The 24,644-nt window shown below is 37.8% G+C and overlaps 3 protein-coding genes and 1 long non-coding RNA gene across 7 annotated transcripts; 2 read left to right on the forward strand and 2 right to left on the reverse strand.

The window, feature by feature from the left end:
- Window positions 1-307: 307 nt before the first annotated feature.
- Window positions 308-3,180, reverse strand: LOC143346363 (uncharacterized). 4 transcript variants are annotated; one of them, XR_013080403.1, is made up of 4 exons: window positions 2,955-3,180; window positions 1,865-2,845; window positions 1,133-1,763; window positions 308-1,060 (listed from the first exon to the last, which is right to left on the reverse strand). It is a non-coding gene; the product is annotated as an uncharacterized LOC143346363 (long non-coding RNA). The 4 variants fall into 4 exon arrangements; XR_013080402.1 differs by having other exon boundaries at window positions 1,133-1,372; window positions 1,463-2,845; XR_013080401.1 differs by having other exon boundaries at window positions 1,133-2,845; window positions 2,989-3,180.
- Window positions 3,181-4,339: 1,159 nt separating this feature from the next.
- Pins (G-protein-signaling modulator pins) lies at window positions 4,340-24,353 on the forward strand. The gene is made up of 7 exons (XM_076774333.1): window positions 4,340-4,686; window positions 5,263-5,771; window positions 5,860-6,099; window positions 6,446-7,132; window positions 7,204-7,348; window positions 7,436-7,622; window positions 24,310-24,353. The coding sequence occupies exons 1-7, from the start codon at window positions 4,642-4,644 to the stop codon at window positions 24,336-24,338; spliced, it is 1,842 nt and encodes a 613-aa protein (XP_076630448.1). The 5' UTR covers window positions 4,340-4,641; the 3' UTR covers window positions 24,339-24,353.
- On the forward strand, window positions 12,819-18,274 carry LOC143346331 (androglobin). The gene is made up of 4 exons (XM_076774332.1): window positions 12,819-12,958; window positions 13,039-13,361; window positions 13,444-16,092; window positions 16,153-18,274. The coding sequence occupies exons 2-4, from the start codon at window positions 13,155-13,157 to the stop codon at window positions 16,792-16,794; spliced, it is 3,498 nt and encodes a 1,165-aa protein (XP_076630447.1). The 5' UTR covers window positions 12,819-12,958; window positions 13,039-13,154; the 3' UTR covers window positions 16,795-18,274.
- LOC143347119 (uncharacterized) lies at window positions 18,088-24,083 on the reverse strand. The gene is made up of 10 exons (XM_076776034.1): window positions 23,967-24,083; window positions 23,778-23,895; window positions 23,459-23,720; window positions 22,860-22,976; window positions 22,682-22,772; window positions 22,477-22,613; window positions 22,255-22,387; window positions 18,523-18,659; window positions 18,297-18,429; window positions 18,088-18,207 (listed from the first exon to the last, which is right to left on the reverse strand). The coding sequence occupies exons 1-10, from the start codon at window positions 24,081-24,083 to the stop codon at window positions 18,154-18,156; spliced, it is 1,299 nt and encodes a 432-aa protein (XP_076632149.1). The 3' UTR covers window positions 18,088-18,153.
- Window positions 24,354-24,644: the final 291 nt, after the last annotated feature.

Here is a 24,644-nt window from a genome sequence, read left to right on the forward strand (position 1 = left end):
TCCCAACGTCAGCTAACCGTCGCTGACCACTGCTGACCGTTGCTGACAACTTGTGACATGATGTAATATAATATAATATGTTTATATGTAATAAAGTTTTGTATAATGTCAATCTATGGCAATAAATGATATAATTTCAAAGAATTCTATATATTCTCATAATTTTTTACCCCCCTTTCCCTCTCCAAATTTCCCGCCGCCAGGAATTTCTGCGTATTCCTAGAAATGACGTCATTTCTAAGAATTCCTGAAAATTCTCGGATCCCTGAAACTTACCGGCGTCCCTGAAACTTTTCGGAATCCCTGAAATTTCCAAGAAGTTTCAGGCAGCGGCTAAAATTCCGGCCTGAATTTTTCGGCAAGAAATTTAAAGAGCTATTACGTAATGTTACGTAATATTACGTAATAGCTCTTTAAAATTTTTCGCGGCCGGAATTTTTCGGCAAAAATTACGTAATATTACGTAACATTATATAATATTACGTAATATTACGTAATAGCTCTTCTAAATTTTTCGCGGGCGGAATTTTTCGGCAAAAATTATGTAATGTTACGTAATATTACGTAATATTACGTAATTCCTGGCGGCGGGAAATTTGAAATCTTTCTGGGGAACTTAAAAAATTTTAAAAGATTCGGAGTGTCTTATAACTAAGGGAATGATTTCGATAGGAAAAGAAGGATAAAAATGATGAGAACACATAGAATTCTTTGAAATTATATCATTTATTGCCATAGATTTACATAATACAACACTTTAATACATATAAACATATTATATTATATTACATTGTGTCACAATTTGTCAGCAACGGTCAGCAGTGGTCAGCGATGGTTAGCGATGGTCAGCTGACGTCGGGAGATGTTGGCAGTAGCCAATAGTAATCGTTGTACGTTGCCAGAAATATAAGCGGTGGTTAGCAGAGGCATGCAGTGGCAAGCAGACATCAGCAGGGGCGAACAGTAGCATGTAGTAATTGTTATACGATGTCAGAAGCATCAGCGGTGGTCAGCAGTGTTCAGCAGAGGGCAGCAAAGGCATGCACAGGCAAGCAGAAACCTGCAAAGGTAAGCAGAGACTTGTAGGGGCATGCAGTAGTAAGTATTAATCGTTATACATTATCAGAAATACCTGCAGTGGTCAGTAGCGTTCGGCAGAGGCCAGGAAAGTTCAGCAGAGACAAGCACACGCTGACAGAGATCAGCAAAGACCAACAGAGGTTAGCAGAAGTCAGTAGTAATCGTTATAGGTTGTCAGAAATATAAGCAGTGGTCAGCAGAGTCCAGCAGAGGCAAGCAGTAATCAGGAGCAGTCAGTAACAGTCGCTGTATGGTGTCAAAAGTTGTTGGGAGTTCTGTGCTTTTGTCAGCACTGGTCATCAGAGGTCATCAGAGGCAAACAGAAACCAGGAGTAATTTGCAGAGTTCAGTAATGAACTCTAGGAAAGGCAAGTAAAAATACCTGGGCAGTTGAGATTCCGAATCGTATGCCGTTGACGTGAGGTCGGATTTCAGTTGTTAAGAGCGAGAAGGTAAATGTGAGCCTTTTTCTCTCGACTCCCACGAGGCGGTCCGAAATTACTGTGGGCAGCTTCGGAATAATTGAGAAAGAGTTGTCAGTTTGCCTTTGTCGACTTTCCGAAACTCTACGAGCTCACGTACGCGTGATCTGGTATGTTGAGTAGGGCACTGGGTGCTGAATCTGGCATCTCTGTGTTAGCCTCTGCTGGCCTCTGCTGACCACTGCTAACCTTCGTTGATAACTATTGACATGATATATATGTATTAAAGCTTTGTATAATGTAAATCTATGGCAATAAATGATATAATTTCAAAAAATTCTATGTGTTCTCATCATTTTTACCTTTCTTTTTCTCTCCCCATTATTCTCTTAGCTATAAGATACATACTACCTCTTCACAAGGCCGCCAGCATTTTGAAAATGTTCCGGGCACTTTGGAAATTCGGATGGCAAAACGTCCATGTTTGTCGTGGAATAGTTCGTCATTATCAACGATAGATGGCGCTTATTTACCGACCTCAAGCCCCCTGGTGCTAAAACGCCCAAGTTTGTCGTGGAATAGTTCATTGCCTGCAACGCTAGATGGCGCTTGTTTACCGATCTCAGGCCCTCTGGTGTTAAAACGCCCAAGTTTGTCGAGAAGTCCATCTAGCGTGGACGATACGAATTATTTCACGAAAAACTTGGGCGTTTTACCACCAGAGGACCAGAGGTCGGTAAGTAAGCACCATCTAGCGTTACAGACAATGAACTATTCCACGACAAACTTGGGCGTTTTAGCACCAAGGGGCTTGAGGTCGGTAAATAAGCGCCATCTAGCGTTGAAGGTAACGACCTATTCCATGACAAACTTGGGCGTTTTAGCACCAGAGGGTTTGAGGTCGAAAAATAAGCGCCATCTATCGTTGAAAATAACGAACTATTTCACGACAAAGTTGGGCGACTCGCTGACTCCCACGAGGCCTGGTGGGTGATGCCAGATGAAAGTGTGAATGGGAATGATCGGGACTGCACGGGGAATCCAGTAGTGTGACCTCGGTAGAAAATTCAGTAGACCCAAATAAATTATATTCCTCCGTTCAGTATAGTATATTAAACTTGCTTAGGAAAATCGTTAATGACTCGCAACACAACATTACCATACACAGTACAGAGACTATAATTCCGCCAGGGTCGAAACAGCCACAGATTACTAAAGAACATCACGAAACGGTAGTTGGAGGTCATCAAGGCCCCTTTAAAACTTCGCAAACCTATCCAAGAACAGTTCTATTGGCCAGGTATGGCAAAGGAAATTGTAGATTTTGTTCGTTCGTGTCCCACCTGTCAAAAGAATAAGAATTATATATGCAAACTAAGCAACCAATGCAAATTACCGATACCCCTAAACGCGCGTTTGAAAAGGTACAAATGGACATAGTTTGACCCTTACCCGTAATTAATAAAGGAAAACGGCACCCATTTACCTTACAGGATAACCTCACTAAATATTCAGATGCAATCCTGCTATGCAGCTTTGCACTTCATGAACTAATTCTCTGTGAAAAGAGCCAATATTCCCTCAAAATTCTCCATGGGTCTAGCACTTAGAACGTTCGCACAACATCTCGATGAACTCTTTGTAAAAATCACCACCACTCAGACGACTACTGCGAATCACCACACTGACATTTATTAACCGTATAGTTTAATAAGCGTCGGTACCGGAACACATTAACTATGTTACGCATTCGCGTGAACGTAGGTTTGATGTACATAGCGCCACAACGGGAATTAATTGGAACCCGATTACTCACCGTCGAGTGCAGTCATGTAACTGTATTCTAATTAGGAGCGAAATTCAAACGGACCAGCGTATTGTAATAAACAACGCAATTGTATGTTTTTCACGTGGGCGATGAAGCTGGGGAAGGTAGAGAGAAAGGAAGGCATTTCTTAGAGACACTTAGCTTATTTTCTAAAGGCCGTGTCAAATCGGAGTTTCCGTCGTTCGTCCTGTTAGTTATTACCGACCGTGCCGAATTAGTTATTTTCGTTAAGAGTTGCGATGGTCTTGAAAAACACAGCATGGCCCTCGCGACACTTCACTTCACGTTCCGTTCAGTTCTTTTCACGAGGGTTATAAATTTTCTTAAGGGTTGCTTTAGGCCGCTAGCTTCGTTTTCTCTCTCGATTTCCACGCTTTCTCTCATTCGCGGCCGCTCCGAACATGGCCGCGCAGCCTCCACCTCCGCTCAGTTCGGGGGTGGATCACCGATCAAAGACGATTCCGGACGGATGGGGCAGGGCCCAACCCCTATTGAATCAGGACAACCCAGATGGAGGATCGAGAATTTTCCGGAGAAGGGACGAACGCCTAGGACGGCGGAAGAATTTTTGTGGAGGACCAGAACGATTTTCAATCTCAAGCGAGTAGTACCTGAAAGTCATACATTGAACTAATTGAAACAAATAAATTCTGCTAAAAGTACTTTGAACATATCGTGTAGTTTAATTTTTGCGCGCCTCGCCGAGCAGAGCGGTTCGGCGCTCCATGGGCACCAACCCACCTCCTTATTCCCTAAACCACTGACCACGCGACGCAACATTATCATGTAGCTTTATTTTCAAGAAAATTGTGTAGACAAAAATTTAATTACAGTTTAGTTGAATAAATGAGAATAAGATATGTAATTTGCTTACTAAAATCGCTTTATTAATGCAAACTGAGCGTGCACAAACGAGAAACTTTGTATAGAGAATTTTAATTTGTTACCAAATGATTAACGAACCGCGATTGGATATTGTGTGGGTAAATTGCATCAAGCGCCATTTGTTTGGACGCTCAATTTTCGGTCAGTTGCACTCGAAAAGAGTGAAGATCGGTGCAGGGTTCCTGCTGGAGGGAAAACGGCCAGCGTATTTTATTTGCGAAAAGTCCGCAGATGCAATTATGTGAGAGAATAAGTAGTGGAATAGGAAACGTGAAAATCATGATGCGCGAAAAGTCGTATTTACTGAATTATTATCATACCCCAAATAATCGCCTACTGTGCACATAAGGCGTGTGTTATTTACGGCCCTAAAGCTGCAAGGTTCGATTGTTAATTTACAAAGGGAACAAAGACAAAAGGAGTACGATGTCTCTGAGTGCGAGCGCTGAAAACTTATCATCAGAAGGGCAAGTAAGTGAACCACATTAATTGTTACTTTTCCTTGTGTGACTCATATTAGTCTTGTCATTGGATCGCTATGTTCAATAAACGCATATTCTTGCGAATCATTCATTTCATTCAAATATTATAGTATTTATAATTTTTTTTTTTAACTTTATAAAGATTTTTGTAAATAATGAAAAAATATTTCGATAACAATAAAAGAAATTAAAATACTATACAAGTTCTTTTTTATTTAATCTACCATGTATATGTTTCTTTATATATTTTTCAATGAACATTCGAATATGTCTCAAGAACCTATTTTGTTTTGTATTATATACTTTGACAGAATGGAATGTGAAATATTGTTACGAACTCCTATCAGCAATCAGTATTGAAGTTGTATATTCAGCCACTCCCATGATCATTCCAATACCCTATCCATATTTTTTTTTTAAAAAAGACATCACAACTATGCATTGAAAATTTTCTGATTATGTTCTTATTGATATCTCAGAATATTCTAACATACTCTAAGTGTAAAAAAGCATAATTTGAATTAATGATAGGTAGATGTAAGGTAAATGATCTTATAATTGACAGAATAGTGAAAGGTGGAACATGTGCCTTGAATTGGCGCTTGAGGGTGAGCGTCTGTGCAAGGCTGGAGATTGTAAATCTGGGGTGGCATTCTTTCAAGCAGCGATCCAAGCTGGCACGGATGACTTACGGATATTAAGTGCAATTTATAGCCAGTTGGGAAATGCATATTTTTACTTGGCAGATTATGTCAAAGCAATGCAATATCACAAATTGGATTTGACACTTGCACGTAACATGGGAGACAAATTGGGAGAAGCTAAATCTAGTGGAAACTTAGGAAATACACTGAAAGTTATGGGAAAGTTTGATGAAGCTATGATTTGTTGTAAAAGACATTTAGAAATTTCAAGAGAAATTGGAGATAAGCTTAGTGAAGGAAGGGCTTTATACAATTTAGGAAATGTTTATCATGCAAAAGGGAAACAAGCTAGTAGAGTAGGACATCAGGATCCTGGTGAATTTTCTGAGGATGTCAGACAGTGTTTACAGCAAGCTGTTTGCTATTATGAGTAAGAAAATTGTAGCATCAGTAGTTTTGAATTGAGAAGTAAGTGTAAAATGTAGCAAATACATAAATGGTGTGAATTGGTTTTGTAGAGAAAATTTAGAATTAATGAAGGAATTGGAAGATTCTGCTGCACAAGGCAGAGCATGTGGAAACCTGGGAAATACATTTTACCTTTTGAATGATTTTCAACAAGCAATCTTTTATCATAATGAGAGATTAAAAATTGCAAGAGAATCTGGTGACAAAGCCGCTGAGAGAAGAGCAAATAGTAATTTAGGAAATTCACATATATTTCTTGGTGAAATTGAAAAGGCTGCACAACATTACAAGTGTGTACTCCAATTGCATTTCCTTGTTTTACCCAATACAGTAGTGCCCACTTAAGTGTTCGCGCTCAAGCCCGGCCGCGATCGTTTAAGTGGGCATGGTTACTTCTCAGAATTGAACGGAGATAAGGAAAGAGGATAAGTGCGAGTGAGATATACAATATATATACAATGTGTCGATAACAACTGGCGTCAAGTTACGTTCGACACGTTCGATGTTCGAAGCCTCTTGGCTTCTAAGAATTGGTGGGGATAACCGCGGACACTTAAGCGGGCAAAAGTGCGGTCGCTTAAATGGGCACTACTGTACATTAAAATATAATTAAAATTGAATATTGTTTTGATCTAGGAGAACTCTGGATCTTGCACAAGATTTAGGGGACAGAGAAGTAGAAGCACAAGCATGCTATTCCTTAGGAAATACATATACTCTTCTTCGGGATTATCCAACTGCAATAGAATATTATTTGTGGCATCTTGAAATAGCACAACAACTTAAAGATCGCGTAGGGGAAGGTCGTGCCTGTTGGTCTTTGGGCAATGCCTATACAGCAATGGGCAATCATGAAAAGGCACTATATTATGCCAATCTGCACTTAAACATTTCAAAAGAACTGGAAGATTCTAGGGGACAAACTACAGCACAAGAGAATGTTGATGACTTGCAAAAGATTTTGGGTTTGGAAAAAGGGCAACAACATGAGAACAATAAGGAAAATATTGGACACAAACTTTCAATCGAATCAAACGTTAATATATCATCACCCTGTAGATATAGACTTAGACGAGAAAGTATGGACAATTTGGACCTTATCAAGCTTACACCGGATGCAAAATTGAAAGAACAAGCTGAATCTCAAACAGACAAAAGTAATAGTGTAACATCGCAACTTAGTCAAAAAGAAGAAGATAACTTCTTTGATCTTCTATCTCGTTTTCAATCTGGTAGAATGGACGACCAACGTTGTGCATTGAACACACATTGTAGTCAGAAGTTTAGAGCAATCACACCTGAAGCATGCGATTCGGACGACAAGTATGTAACTTTATAAAAAGTTACATTATTTATTGTTATTGTATGTTAAAATACATCGATTGCATTTTCAGAGACGGGGAAGATTTGTTAGAACTAATTGCGGGGATGCAAAGTAAAAGAATGGACGAGCAACGAGTGACGCTGCCTTATTTACCTGGCCTAAATACTAATCAAGATGCCGATGATTCCTTCATTGAAATGCTCGTGAGGTGTCAGGTATGTACTATGCATCATAGGAGAGTTTAGAGAAATATAGAAGCTTTTCTTAAATTTACGCGTGAAATATTTTAATAATTTAAATAGGGTTCACGTTTGGAAGATCAGCGAAGTCCTTTACCTGCGCCATCGACGGTGCAAGATGCTGAAGAGGAACACAGCCAAAGATCTAATGGAACTCAAGCAGGTTCGACGGTGCCCGAAGAAGATCTTTTTGCTTTAATTCAAAGACTTCAGGCGGGACGAATGGAAGATCAAAGAGCTTCAGGGCCTGGTAAAACTTAATAAAATATTAATAGCGGGAAGCGACTTAAAAATAAGCGCGACAGCTCTTATGGTAACACCATATACAGTAGTGCCCACTTAAGTGACCAAACTCGGGTCCGGTCGCGGTCATTTATGTGAGCATGGTTACTTCTCAGAATTGAACGGAGATAAGGAAAGAGGATCAACTGGCGTCAAGTTACGCTCGACATGCTCGATGTTCGAAGCCGCTTGGTTTCCAAGAAACCGCGGCTTCGAATAACCGCGGACACTTAAGTGGGCACTACTGTACTTGTAATTTTGCAACTTGTTCACGCAATTTCTTTTTATTTTACAATTTACAAAACGTTCAGTGCTTAATTTAACATTTATAGTCTACAAAATCATTGCATGAATATGACTCAAATTCTGCGAAACTGTAAGGTATTATTATACCGTCCACTGTTATTAGTTCCCCACTTATTACTTGGAATTGAACTTCTTTTTTTCATTACTTGAGTGTCCGCAATATGGTGCCAAATGCTGTACATACGAGCCTAAGTTATGCGTTTAAACGCTCGGGATGTGTTATGCAACGTTAAATGGAGAATAATTTTATATTAGTATTTTTGAAGTATAATATTATCATTTCTCAACAGCAACTAAGAAATGGTTCAATAATTTATGACGTACAAAAGATTCATTCTTGACCAGAATAAGCACTGCCAGGCTGAGAGCATGAGTGGCATGAACGTACTTTCGATTATCAAAAGAGTTATCACGTTATTGAGTATCGTGTGCTGAAGGTCTACTAATTCTGGCATTTATCTTTTGCATATCTGGTGTTGCACAATTTATTTGGCCACCGATTATTTTTGCAAATGGCGGGAAAGTGCGCTTTGGCGTGCTGTCTACTTACTTGGTGCCAAACATTAATGCGTTGAAAACTAAATACTGAGGGTAAGGAAGAAAGTTCTTGGTCGTTGTTATTTGCATGTACCTTTCTGTATTTACTGTTTTCTCTATTGTGCATTGACGAACGTACGTCAACGTGAAGCGTTTTGCTCGGATCATTAAAAGTTGGTAACACATACGATTACAATAATTCATGACGAACGTTACCATTTTTATCTTTCGTCGTTCATATACTTTGCGCATTTCAAGGACTGCGCTCCACTGACTAGAAGTCTCCCAGGATGGACGTCATCTGTTTCGTATTGTTTCTTTCAATCTTACTACGCTCCTCGTCACGCAGACTACATTGTATGGGTGGTTACCGTAGCGAATAGTATGCTAGAGCCCAAAGTATATGTGAGGTTAGGTGTGTCTTTCTACTCTGACCAATTAGATCTCTGCATTTCTGTCGGTGGACTTTTTGTCAGCGGAACGTAGTACATAGAACGTTGATCGAGTATTTGCAGTGACTGGATCTATCACGATCGTGAAATTTGAGTGAAACTAATTTCAATGGTACCTAACTATGTAACTAAATTCTATAGTACTAACGATACTCCAAAGCGCTGACACTTATTAACGAACTTAATTATATACAGGAGAATTTCATTAATACGGATTCTCTAACTTACAATCTGATACAGTGTAATGTATCGCCTGATCTCCTTGTGTTCCAAAAAAAAAAAAAAAAAACATTTTTAAATACGATAATACAGTAATACGTTCATTAGAGAAGCTAATTCAACATTCCATCGAATATTCCATTGTATTTATATCCTTAAATCTATCTATTAGATAAGTAACTTATAAATTATTGTAAATTCTCGACGTTATTTATCTTTAAATACGTGATAAGACAATTATCAAAAGAAAAAAGGACGCTTCTATAAACAATTTTTAATGTTTCTTCAGAAAAAAAAAAAAGAAAAAAGATTGAAAGAATGGAACAATGCCTTAATACTTACGAGATTCTATCGACGACCTAAGTGTGTGTTTTGAGAGGTTTAAACACTTCACGCCTGCTTACGTGTATAGAACTAATAAATTAACTATGGAACCGACTATAAAACTAAACCGAGCCTGATGAAGGGACTATAAAACTATATCTTAAATATTGTTGAAGATAAAAAAAAAGATAGCTAGTATCGTACAAAATTGCAAACGAGGGCTAATGGTAATTCCTTGATGTACAAGTAGTATTATTTTTCTTGTTGTCTGGGAAAAATTATGTAACTGCAAACCTGCGAGTTAAACTTCGTTCTGGCGATGTAAAACATACAAGCCATCGTTCATCGTTATCATTGATAGGATTGATGTAAATATTGATTCGTTATTGAGTTGATATAATGAGAAAGAGAGAGAGACAGTGAAACCGAAAATATTATTTTTTGTAGAAGTTATATTTGTACTGAATTATATATCTTCCATATGTTTAGTTTCTTAATAAATGCGATGGTATTATCGCAGTGTAGCTACTAACGAGATAGAGTTTTTTTAAATTGTAATTTTTTATAAAGTCTGTTTTTGACATAGATTCGCACTTCATCTTCATATAGTTATGTATAATACAGAGATTCAATAAATATATACTTTTTTCAGAACTTAGGAATATTTGATTTGTCTTTTGTTTTTATGATAAAAATGTTATTAAAAAAAAAAGGACTATCGTTTTCCATCAACAGTATTAGTTGTTACTATTTCCTCACTTCATACTATTTTAATATGTCTATAAAATCTAAGAAAGTTGCCGAGTCTGAATTTAACGCTTCTATCATTGATGATTCTATATTATGGTCAGAATGGTCCGACGTGGCATTAAATAGAGAAAACTGGGCAACTCCTAAAAGTAATAAATATTAAGATAAATTTTTTCGAAACTACTTATATTATTAATCGTAGATGGGTCAGATGGTTTGTATCTGGACACGCAGCTGGTTCACTTACCGCCATCTTTGAAACCCTATGCATGGATAAGAGCAAAGAATTTAAAGAATCTAACTGTAGGTTTATTTTTTAAATTAGTTTCCGATTTATTATTTTATTTTTAAAGAAATAAATTGAAAATGTATCTAGGAATCGCTAAAAGTATTCGTCGCTAGTTCAGCGTATCCTGATTTAATCACAAACAACAAACATATATTAAACAGTGAGGTACGTTAATGTTTTTTGCTATTAGTCAATATAAATTTTGTTACTATCCTTCCAATGCAAAATTTTATTAAACATTTCTCGTAACTCTTTTAAAGCCGAAGTGCTTTTAACGACTGTATGATTAGAATCCATAAATTCTTCCTTGATCTTCGAAACCTATGTGCATATTACTTGTATGTAGGCATTTTATAAGTTAAGAATAAGTCAATTAAAAAAATTGGTCTATGCGATATTGGAACGATTCAATGGGAAATGATTTTTCAGTTTGTGCGATGGTTTATCTCTACGCTAATAAACCTGCAGCACTGTGGTCGGGATGGATTAGAAATAAGTGGCGAGAATGGTAATTTCGTTTGGAACGGACGGTACCAATCTTGGCAAGGCTGGATGAATGTATATGCGAATAACAAAGCTGGCAAAGGAGCGCAGCATCGACCTATCGTGAATCCAAATGGTGTATTCAATAATTTTCTAACCCCATGCATATACAGTGTGTTCAGACAACCCTGGGAAAAATTTTAATAGGAGATTCTAGAGGCCAAAATAAGACGAAAATTAAGAATACTAATTTGTTGATGGAGGCTTCATTAAGAAGTTATTAATTTTTTTCTCAAAAGTGGGTAGGATTTCGAGGGTATGTGTAAGGACCAAAAATGATTGTAATCGTCCCCTGCAACCAAAAATAATTTTTTCAGAACGATTTGAAAAATTTTTTTTTCGCCGAAAAATTTCACGACTTATCCTATTTTTTTTCTCGAAAATGGATAGGATTTCGAAGGTATATGTATTCACCAAAAATGATTGTAATTGAATCCCGCAAACGAAAATAATTTTTTCAGAACGATTTGAAATTTTTTAATTTTGTCGAAAAATTTAGGCACCTATCCCTTAGGCAGGACGTACCCTGTCGATTTTTCTTAAAAATTCCTTTTTCATTTTTAGTAATTTTGTTTGACACCCTACAGAAAAGTTGTCTAATACTTTTTTGTAGGTACCCATGAGCTCTACTTCAGAAAAAAGTTTCATTGAAATATATTCACAATTGTAGGAGTTATGGCTGTTTGAAAATTGGACCATTTTTATGGGGTTTTTCTCATTTTGCGGGGTCAAGGACCAACTTTTCGAATATTTTTGCGATTTGTACATATTCTCTACCAAAATACGCGTAGTTTGCTTTTTTAAACATTAAAATCGTCTAATCTGTTCAGAAGTTATGACGTTTTAAAGATTCGCATGAAAATTCGGGCAGACATTTCTGGCCAGAAATTATATTTTCGGTAAGGAATTTTTTTCTCGAAACTGAGTAGGATTTCGGGAGTATGTCTATTCACCAAAAAGGATTGCAATTGACCCCCGGAACCGAAAATAATTTTTTCAGAACGATTTGAAAAATTTTTTTTTTGCCGAAAAATTTCACGACCTACCCTATTTTTTCTCGAAAGTGGATAGGATTTCGAAGGCATGTGTATTCACTAAAAATGATTGTAATTGACCCTTGCAAGTAAAAATATTTTTTTCAGAATAATTCGAAATCTTTTAATTTAACTTTTTGATAACTTTTTAACGAAGTCTCTGTCAAGAAATTGATATTCTTGATTTTCGTTTGATTTTGGCCTCTAAAATCTCTCATTAAAATTTTTCCAAGGGGTGGCCGAACACCCTGTATACATATATTGCATATTCGTACTGGACACGAAGAAATTAATTGTTACGGATTTAGTTTAAGTTTAAAATGTGTAATAAATATATTCTATCCAAGGAAAGTACATTGTGCGACTATACTTTCTGGGATTATGGCGTCGTATCGTAGTGGATGACATGATACCAGTGAACCTTGAAGGGTTGCCAGTTTTACCCCGCACTGCAAACGACTATGAATTGTGGCCTATGCTTCTCTCAAAGGCTCTGTTGAAACTCTGTTCTTTGACGTGGACGCAACAACATGAAATCGTGGATTTTCATCCTGTCAGTTGTCTAACTGGTAAAGTGAGAAAAACGAAACTGTAACAAGCAAATACGAACTTAAAAAGAGTATCATAATCACCATCAAGGGGTTCAGAAATTTAAAGAAGAGTTGAACTTCTATCGTTCTTATTTAAGAATCAGTATCTTTGTATTTCGATTATATTATTTGACACTTTTTGTGCAATCCAGGATGGGTGTGTCTACAATTGGAGATTGACTATCTGTCTCCCAAAGACAAATGGGATTTCTTAAGGAAATACGCGGACCACTTCGAATGGGAAACCGAAGTTACGGAACGTAAGAATCAGAGTTAGTCCTGTGTCGCACTTATTTATCGTTTTTATAATTCGTCTATAATTTCGACGTATTACGAATAGATGCTTCGAGGTCCAAGATAAGCAGCGATGAAAAACAATCTAAGGACACAGTACGGACGAAAAAATCTAAGAACACTGAACGATCGAAGAAGACTAAGAGCACTGAACGGTCAAAAATGTCTAAGGAGAGTGGTCGATCGAAAAAATCCAAGGACATCGTCCAAAAGCCAGCAGTGTTGAGCAAACCCCAACCAGTTACTTTATTTCTCGGTTTGGACGATATGAAGACGTTATCTTCGGAAACTGTGCCCGGTTTGTCCCCCTGTTGGAACCATTTTATTTACGTTGCACAGTCTCGCGACATTCCTTTGGATTCCAAAGATGTACGTCGGACGAAGTAGCACTCTCAGTAGATTCCGTGTAGACTTTAACGTATAAAAATATTCAATATATTATATGGTCTAGGTGAAACCTCCTCTGGCGAGATGGAAGATCTATCGCTGGTTAAAATGGGCTATCGATGAAGGTATAATCGATCCAGTAGATTACTTCGTACCCATTCGCTCTTTAAAGATTGTTAGTCCCCTGAAAAGCTTCGAGAGAAGTATAGTGAATAGATTCAGTGATGCAACACCGGAAGAACCATTACAAAACGAAGATATCGATGATAAAACCGCATCAGAGAAATCTGATCGGAAGAAGAAACATCGCGACAGATCAAAAGAATCCACAAAAAATACACCAAAAGGATCCCAAAAGAAGACGGCAAAAGACCTCTATAAGAAGACGCCAGACGATCTTCCAGTGGACATCAGTTTCTGGGTAGATTTTAACAAAATGGAGCCCTACGTGAAAGAGGTCCACTTCTTCTACAAATTAGATTACTTTCAATACACCGCGAAGATCTCGGATCACTTGATCGGCAGACGGTTGTCCGATCAACGATCAGAGACGAAAAAAGGCAGTAAAAGAAGCTCGCCGACCAGAGAACCCGAGTTTATCGACGTTCACTGTTGGCCTCAGAAAATGTCTGAAACCAGGAATGAGCCTCTGTACATCTTCACCGACTCCTTGGAAGAGAAGTTCTTCTTGATAAACTTTTCCACGTTCCAGGTTTCTGTCGATATTCCAGCAACTGTTCCTACGCTGGGTGAAGGCGATAGCGAGACAACAAATTCCTCGACTCCATCAGTTGCGAATCGGGATTATCTGATCGTAGAGAAGCACAGTTGGTTTTACAGACCGAAAAGGTCCAACAGTTTGGTTTACATCCTGACCGCTGGAACGAAGTCAACAGTAATGGAATTGAAATCGGGAAGACACCTGCTGCGAGTGTATTGTCGATCCGAGTCTAATTGTTTCGTAACGATCTCTTCAGACACGGTCTTCCGCTTAGGAGACCGGAGAAGGATATACCAACTGATGTCCACCGAGTCAGAGACAATTGATCAGTTAGCGAAGCATATAAGTAACTCTGTGAGCAGCGCCTATCAGTCGTTTGGTACAGAAAGGTACCTGGAAGCTTTAACGATTTACTATAACTGTTACATGCCACCTGTCCAGAACCTAAAAAATAAAAACAAAGTCTTCTACAATCACATACATGATTGTTTCATCGACGAAGAAGTGCAGTTGATCCGGAAGATCCTTCCTGCAGACCAGGTTCCAGACGTTCTGTGGTCGTTGAGGATATTCTTTTTGAACCCTGCAATTGGTCTGCAATGCCTCAATCCGATATCGACGATGTTGAGAAACATTCGCGAATCGAACGTGCCTAAATACTTAAGAGGAAACCCATTTCACGGCAGCGAATTCTCGTTAAATCGTAGCGCTCTGGATAAGAATCGCGCGGCGGTCATTATTCAGTCGTTCTTCAAGACGCTACTGATCAGAAAGTACAAACAGATCCACGATCCCAGTCACCAGCAACACCAACGGGTTCTAGAGAATCTGGCGAGGGCGATCGAGCTGTTCAACTACAACAAACGCGAGTCCATAGCCAACCAACTGCTGAGGAACATATTGAGACACTTCGACAGGCTTCAGGAGATATACCCGTGCTCCAGAGACTTCGAGTACACGCTACAATTGCAAGAACTAACTGGAACGTTGGCGAACGTCAAGCCAAATCAATGGTTGCCTATCGCGAGATTCACGGTGAATCCTCAAACCATGAAGACCGTTTTCGCAGGCGTTGACCTGTTCGTCGGTTTGCCTAGGTTCAGTGTGCGCGTCTTCAACAACGAGACTGGAGGAGAGATGCTGAGAACGGTAAATAACGTCGTTCCAACTCGTTATCAGTATACGCCATTAGGGTACACGATCATCGGCTACGGTTGGAGCGAGGACCAGGCATTCAAGGAGTTGCCATGGACGATGAACGTAATCACTATGAAAGGACAGCCGGTGTTCCATTCGTTGAACGACGAGATGGCACCTTTCGGGTTAACGCACCTTCCTCTTTTGGTAACCGAGGAGTTGTCCAATATTTATGTACCAAACGCGGACAAACGCGTTTCAAAGTGGATCGTACGGGTAGCGAAACCCAGCGTATTATCGTTCAGGCTAAGGACATCCTATGACAAAGCGAAGATCGTGTTTAGAGTGACAGACGAAAAGGGGAACGTGTTGTCTCAGATAAAGGGAACGTCGGTGGTCATCCTGCCGGTTATTCATTTGGGGTTGCAACCCGAGCCTAGTCAGATGCAGTTTAAAGCAGAGAACATCAAAGGCAGTGCTAATAACGATAGGCTTTCGAACGGAGATGAAAGCGAGAATATAGAGGATACCACGGAGGAAAAGCTTAACGAGGATGAAAGTAAAGTTAGCCAAGAGTCCATGGGCTATCGAATTTATTACGCAGAGGCTTTCGTTTTGAACGATAGCTGGCCGCTAATGAAGACAGAATGGGCTGCTGTGATGGAGGTTAAGGCGAAGGTCACGGTTTCTCTCGTTAGAACGAAGTCGTCGACTGTTTCAATTACAGGCAGGTCGTCCAAAACTGAAGCACCGAGGACGAGAAAAGGTTCAAGGCAGGCTAACGATGGCGGACAAGTACCCGAGTCTCCTTATTGGGTTTTGCAAGTAGTCGCTGATTTTGGGAGCGATATAGAGGTGCCATTTTCTTATTTTCTTCTATCAGCTCTGTTTTAAATCGATTATTCCGATAAACAGGTATTGCAAGACAGAACGAAAGAGAAGCAAATAGTTGAGATGAAGGAAGCCTGGTCGAAGGAGAATCCCGATAGTCTGCAGCGCGGCAGAGAGCTCAGAGAAGCCTTTATAACTAAACACGAGATCAAACAGGAGTCTTCGACGGTCGACGTGAAAAGACAATCCTTCATCTACGCCGGTAGGTCCTCCGCGAAGCGAGACAGTAAAACAATTGTCGACTGTTGCCTGGAGATTCCAACGTCCAAGATGGAGGCAAGAACGGAGAAACCGTTTCAGTTGCTTCGACTTCCTTCTTTGAATCTGTCGGACTATAAAATCAAGGAGGAAGAAGAGGACACACCGTGGGTGAAGACTCCGCACGATGAAGAGGTACTGAGCAACATTCGCAAGATGAACGTCGTCTACGCCAAAGAAGACTACAATCACGTTCTCGAAGAGATGCATGGCCTGTTGCAAAGTCGGGTAGAGAGGTATCGCGAGCTTTTCAGCAAGCACAAGGATTCGTTTTGGGAGAGAAGAGCCTTGTTGGAAGACGTATACGAAGCCAGGAAGTCTTATATCGGTACCACGAAACCAGTGAGCGTCCGGAGTAGTAAGAAAAGCGCGAGAAGTAAGAAGAGCACGAAGTCGAAGAGAGTTTAAGTCTAAGTCGCTATTAAAAAATTACATTTGAGGTAGTTTCAACGACGAGCGTAGGCACTGGGTAAGAATTTTGTTAATTTTTGTTGCAAACTCTCGGCTACGGAATCTCGTCGAGACATTTACTAAGCGTGCTGTACGAAGGTGCATCGTGTGCGTTGATTACAGGTGCACGGACGTTGCAGGCTATTCACAACGGCCGTGCAACCGGTAGCACTTCGTTTGCCGCCGACTGGTAATCACTGTCGATCGTGTTTGTTAGCCGATCTCGTCTGTCGTGGGACGAATTACGATCGGGGTGGCACTGGCAGCCTTTATGGGCTACCAATGGCAATTTACCTCGTACGTGTCTGCTTGTCGTGTACGCACACGCGCGGAAACGTGTCCATCGATACGATCGAACGTGCTAGTCGTATCAGTGAGCGCGAGTCGGACGAGATTAAGATTTATCGATGGAATAGGATTTCTAATATAGCCATAATCACGCTAATGTAGCCATTAACGAGAAGAATTGCGACATGTTCTCGTATTTTTTACTTTTACCAAAAGTCTTAAAATAAGTATTTCGCTTACCGAAACCAGAACATTGGATTACTGCACTCGATCCTCTAACAACGTCATCTTCTTGTTCCATGCCGTGTTTCTTTCCCCGCGAACCTCGTAAAACTCAACAGAATGTTTTCCCAACAACAGAGTACAACTCGGTCGGCGTTAGTTTGATGGCGTCGTAGGAAATGGAGGCCGCTGCCGCTGTAAAGCCACCCCACGATCGTTTCGTTTGTTCGTTTTCCGTTTTATTGGCAGTAAACGGGCCGGCCACGCTGGCAAAACGACAAACACGACCGTCTTTAATCATCCACCGATTTCCTTTGCTAGCTAGCGGCGTGGATTAGGGACGGTCGACAATTTTCATCGTCGTCGCGAATCGCGATGGAAAATCGTGCTTTACGAGCCACTCCGGCAGACGTTTCTCGACCGTGGCAGATGGCCGGACAAAGGCTCCGACGAAAATTTATGCGTTACTGTTAGTTTCGTTTCATTTTGCACCGTTTACTTTTGCGTTCCAACACCCGGGGCCGGACACGATCGAAACTCGAACGATTTTGTAATCGAAATACGTTTAAAAAATGAATCTGTTTCTGTTCTATATTGTAATAATCGTCTTTGTGTAAACGTCCGTGAGGTTCTATGAATAATAGCATTTTGACGACCAATCGTATTTTATATGTATCCAACTATTACATGTGTACATATTTGTCACAGTGAAATTGCTATTTTAGTTTAATATTATTAAAACCACTGATAGTTTACGAATATCAAAAAGTCGATACAATATTTTTGCCCAACATTAAGAACGAAGTATTATTCTTTCATCGACAGCAACATTGTGAAGTACGATATGCACGTTTTAAAAGTCTTAAAATTAAATCGTTATTTATTAATAATACTTATACCATAACGTAAAGAAGTAGATAGAGTTTTGCTATTTCCATGTTATTACGTACTGTTCCAAAATTCTGTATGTTCATATCGTACAATCCACCAGCAGTCAATTGACACGGTTTGCTGGCTCTCATTTGCATCATGAATAGTACTTTTTGTATTTTCACCGGTGCTTCATACCATTCGAAGTCGTACCTGTCGAAAAATCCATAAAATTTTATACTCGGTTTCTTTGTCGCTGTGCTTTTTAAATACTGCATTTTAATTCTTGGTGCATTGTGTACATACATGCTATATGCAATGTTTAAACTACTGTCAGAAATCAATTGCCCGGGTAAACTGATGTAGAATAAATGAAAGTTTTGAGCAATGAAGAAAAGAGCATATCTGATAGCTTCGTCAGGTTCGTTGATATGCATTACAGTCTAATAAATAAAATTAAGGTCCATTTAATAGTAATTGAAAACGATATTATTGCGTGTCCTTACTTGAAAAGCTGTGACACTAATACCAATCATGTTAAGTCCAACCTGAAGTAAAAAGTTCTTTCGGGTTATTTGGTCCAAGAGCTCGAAAAATCTTGAAACAGAACAACGTGGCGAATCAGTTGGAATCACATAAATCGTACGACAATTTTTCTAGTTTAGGTATCATTTGCTACAAACCGGATGGCGTTATTGTGTGCTTTCACACATTTACTGGTTTTTTTATATCTAAGGTCCTGCGCGGTTATTCCACTCGTAGTTGCATTAATTTCGCTTGATTTTTTAATCTTACATCTGCGTTTATCAGAATTATATAAATAAACAGAAAGAAGATAAATATAGATAATAGTGAATAAAAAAATAAATTGTGAACACTGTGAACAGTATTAGGTACATGAAGAAATTTTCTCAAAGCATTTTTTACAATAAAAATATTTGTTTCGAGTACACATTTAAAATAAAAGAGCCGCAAACGCAATTACGTTATTATTCGTGAATTAGTTCTTAAACTATTGCTCGTCTGTAGGCAAACAATACGCACATAGTAAAACGTGCAACGCCATTATGATTCGTGATTGCAAACAAAATTACTATATTGTGCAATGTTTCATATTATATAGCTATATTTACTCGCAGATAGTAAACAGCGCAGATGAGTGATGAGCTATGACCATGTATATAGAATCAATGGAAATTATAATTAATACGCATATAATACCGCATATACTTCCATGAAAATATATAGGATAAAAGTGTTGATCGTCGTTTTCGGAGTAATAAACTTTAAACATTTGGTTTCGCGATCGCGTTTCGTTCAGTGGTACAATGACATCCAACAGGGGGTTGAACATTGGGAGTATTACAAATATTACCAAACTAGACAACAATGTTTCTGAAAATAATTGCAAATGAACATCTCTGAAGCGACAATGTGTGAAAATGACAACAAAGTACTTACTTCTATACAGTTGTGCAATTTTGCTTCCAGTTCCGGTTATTTCGTGCATAAAATGCACTTCCTCGTCATATTCTAATAGCTCCCATTCCTCTTTCACGGATGTAAATATTTCCCTCATCTATAATATTTTAGATTTCAGTGCCTCTGTAGATTCGACGAGTCCTCTTACATCAGGAAGCGTATGTACGTACGGTTTGTCTATTGAGATCGAGACTTAATAATTTTAGAACACTACTAACACACGTAACTAAATGCGGTTGACTCTCCATAACTCCGTCCAAATCCTTCTCGCATATCGATTTGTATACTTGATAGAACTACCGAATTACATGTTCCGTAGTGCAATAATATTCTTTGATTATTTATTTTGATACTTATATTTACTTATATTTTATATCAACGCTGTTACTGTACATTGTACGTTGTCGGATTTACGTATTCTACTTACCGTAGGTATCATAATGCTGATACTACTTACAAATATCAAATATACGAAAAATTTATTCATTGTCTCTGTTTGGGATGGATGTTGCCCCATAATGATCAAATACTTTGTAAGCATTTTGTAATAAGGAATGTCGAATAGACTGCTTTCGCGCGTCTCGCTTTTTTTATACACTAAATGTTCAATAAATACACCGCGTTAATTTTTTATTTACTACGGATCCCATTTATATAATTTTTTCAACTCAAAATTGAAATTCGTATTTTTCACCTATTTTCCGTCCTCGACCGTTTCTTTAAGCTGATATATTAAGACAATGGGATTCAAAAAAATTTATTAAAACATGATTAGTCTTACTTGTGATAGTCATTCTCCTAATATTAATTCTCCCAATATTATTACGAGTCGAAAGAACGAAGACAATGTTCGACAACGATACTAGTAGTTTAATTCTAATCGAATCGTATTATTATTGAGCATACAATTTTCTCGTATATGGTTTAGAATATTTGTATCAAAATTGGCAATGAAATAATTTCTTTGACAGATGTATTGCTTCTGCAAGTTACAAAGCTTGTAAACGAGAGTTTTGCGTGAGTTTCGCAGGTGTACTATGTACGTTCGGAATCGATGATGGAACTGTTGTCTTACTATCAGTAGGAGGACACATTTCTTCTGGCAGGAAAAGTTTTCTCTTTGAATGCTGAGATCTTATGATAACGGGGTATAAAGAATACTGTGTGTAAAATATTAAGGATGTCGTTAATTTTCACTGTTTTATGCATAAGACCAGCGTTTTCGAGAGTTATCATTATCTTATGGACGATGTCCAGTTGATGTACATTGATAGTTATTACACGAATTGAATGAAACGAAATAGAATAGAAAATTATTCTGTCAGCCAAAGGAAAATTTAATCTGTGTAATTTTGAAGGGATTGATTGACATTACAATAGGTTGACAAATATTACTGCTCCAGTAATATCTGATAATTAGTCAGAATCGTCACGAGATACATGACCAGTGTATTGTTTAAATATTTGATGTAGCGCTTTTTTACGTTTCTTCACTGCGTGGTTTATCCACACGATTATTTGCAAGACATATTTCGTGCAATGAATCATAGTGGTGTAAACCACACTCGTGCTGTTTTTCGTAAAATCGTGTTTTGAGTTTATCGTTTTAAAGAATTTTTGAACATTTTGATTAGTCAAAACAAGGGGTGGTGTCTTCAAGAAATAGAGCTCTTTTTACAAACTAAATAGCATCGATATTAAGCATTTTCTAAGAACGAATTTATTAGATGACCTAATAGAACCAATTAGATGGTCACTTTTTTCGATGACAATTTTGCAGCTTTGCATAGTATGTCTATATGCACGTTCAAGAAATATTATTTTTTTGTAATAATCGAATTGAAATGTGTTTCCTCCTTTATAAGTCGAAAAGTAAAAGTATTTGAAAAATGTAATACCGACACAACGCAACAGATATTATACCACTCGTACGACTTTTTAAAAGACTCTTTGTGCATTTTCACGAGGAAAACAATTAATAATCAATGCCAGTATAACAGAGAACGGTCTTTCTATACCTAGAACAAAGTTTCTGTGGTTTCTGTTGGTGGACAACAGACAATGTAATGAGAAGGTAAGAAGTGAGTACATGGAATTAATTGTATGTTGTCATTTTTTATGTAAAAAATAGTATCTTTCTCCCTGTAATCGCGTACTTCCCTTCCATAGACATCCAGTTTTACATCAGTCGAAGACGATATTGAAAATATTTGATCGTTTTAGAAGTCTCTTTGGAAATAATAGCATTTTAAAAACAATACACCGAGACAATTGAAATTTTATACACACATCTATCTTAATAACAAAACTATTTTATTAGAGTACTATGTAAATCACACGTGAGTTTACTACGCGTACGTCGATTAGTCAGTATAACATTCGTCTCCACCAAAACAACTTTGTGCAAGAAAATAACAAGTTACTCTCTTATCGACAGTAACATCGTAAAATACGAAATGCATGTTTTAAAAGTCTTAAAATTAAAGAGTACGGGTTATTATTATTTATGCCATCGAATAGAAATTTAGTTTCATTGTTTTTATAAATATCACGTACCGTTCCAAAATTCTCTATGTTCATGTTGTACAATCCCCCTGCAGACAGCTCACAGGATTTACGCGATCTCATTTGTAGTTGAAACAGTACTTTTTGCACTTCTACTGGGGTTCGATACCATTCCGAGCAGTACCTGTTGTAACATAAATAAATTATTGCTATTTCATTATCGATGTAGCTTCAAAAAATTATATTTCTTTTTTCAGTGTATTCGATACGTACATGTCACTAGCGATTTCCGTACTGTGATCAGAAATGATTTGTCCAGGTAAACTGATGTAGAACAAATGAAACTTCTGGGCAGCGAAGAACAGACCGTATCTGAAAGCTTCGTCAGGTTGGCCGATATGCACTACAGTCTGATTAATTTGTTTCAATTTAAGACGATGAACCATTGTAAATAGTTTTTATAAATAAATTTTCTTACTTGAAAAGCTGTGACGCTGATACCGATGACGCTACATCCGATCTGGAGTAAAAAATTCTTTCTATTCATTCCGTCCAGAAACTTGAAAAATCTTGAAAAACAATACAACAACGAATTAACGGAGTTCCATAAATTGTCCGATCATTTCTTTTATAGTTTTGTATTAATAATTGCATACCGAATGGCTTTTTTGTGGAATATCACGCATTGTCTGACTTCTCGATATACACTGTCTTTTTCGACACGTCCATTTTTATTGACATTATTATTTTTTATAGCTTCCTTAATCTTATATCTATATTTAGCAGAATTACTTGAATAAACAAACGTTGTTTCATAGTTCTATGAAAGTAGTACATTTGAAAATTATTAAATTCAATATAGAATAGTTATAATCGTTACTATTTAATACAGATCGTTAGAAAATGACACGGTCGCTCAATCTTATTATCATAAGGCGGGAGTGGATGATCTGATCGAACTGAAATTTTATGTACATTTAACCCATACACGATAACAATTTATCACAAAATATCGTTCGATATCCTTGCTTCTCGGCTGCACAAGAAATAATTATTCGTATTTTCACGCTTCTCGATTAGTTTCAAAACGTTATGGCCATTTGTAAAAATACAGCATAGAAAAAGAACGACTATGTTTTGGTCATCGTTAGCTTTCTTTTCTATACGCACCGTAGAGTGCAGAGTGCATCTTTATAATAAATCGTGAATACAAATACGCTGCTATATTGCTTCCAACTTTTTCGGCTATATTTACCCGCACACGATAAACATTCCAGAGGCATGATGAGCTAGAATCATGTATAAAGAGTCAGCGGTGACTATCATTAGTATACAAATGACTGCACACAAACTCAAATGACAATATATTGAGTAAAAGTGTTCTTCGCCATCTACGAAGTAATAAAGTTTAAATAATTGCTCGCGAGGTCTGGTTTCGTTGAGCTTTACAACGATATCCAACATGGGGTTAGACAACGGAAGCAATAAAAACATTACCAAACTCGATAATAAGGTTCCTGAAAATTATTGCATAAGATCTTTGAAGCTACAGAGGATTACAAAAAGGGACCTACTTCTGTATAATTGTGCAATTCGACTCCCGTTTCTAGTAATTTCATCCAAAATGTGCACGTCACCTTCAATTTCTAATAATTCCCATTCCTCTTCCACGGAGGCAAATATTTGTTGTATCTATAATGTTTTGGATTTTTATGTTTATGTGTATTTCAAAAGGTTCAATTTACAATTGGGTGTATACGTACATTTTTTCTATTCAATTGAAGGCTTAATAACTTTATAACGCTAAGAATAGCTGTCGTCAAATGCGGCAGGCAATCGACGACATCGTTCAAATTATTGTCGATTGTCGATATATACATTTGAAATAACTACAGAATTGCATATTTCGATTGTTTAACATTGTCTGATTATTTACTTTGATATTTAGAAGTTGCCAGTTTTAATGTGACAAATATGTTTGTAAATGTTACATGTAGTCATCCCGTTAATGACAAACATTAATGAATCGTGTGTTCCACTTACCGTAGGAATTATTAATGTAACGGGCGTGCATATCAATACAATTACTATAATTTTATTTTTCAGGTCCCTTTCGGATGGATGTACTCCCATAAGTATTAAATACTTTCTAAGAGCTTTGTAATAAGGAATGTCAAATATAATGCCTTCTTGTCTTCCACGATTCTGAAGCACTAAATGTTCGATAAAGATAGATCGATGATATACATGTAATAACAATATGTTAAAATAGTACTTTCAGAAATGATCCATGTTCATGCTAAAATATAATAAATTTTACTTGCGAAAGATATTCTCCCGAGATTAATTGTTCCAATATTTCGATCGTTCGTTTACGATGATTATGCGTAATGAAAACAATGTACCTTTGAATGTACCAATGAATCTTTATAGATGCATCT

The sequence above is a fragment of the Colletes latitarsis genome, chromosome 10, assembly GCF_051014445.1.
Source record: "Colletes latitarsis isolate SP2378_abdomen chromosome 10, iyColLati1, whole genome shotgun sequence".
Lineage (NCBI taxonomy): Eukaryota > Metazoa > Arthropoda > Insecta > Hymenoptera > Colletidae > Colletes > Colletes latitarsis.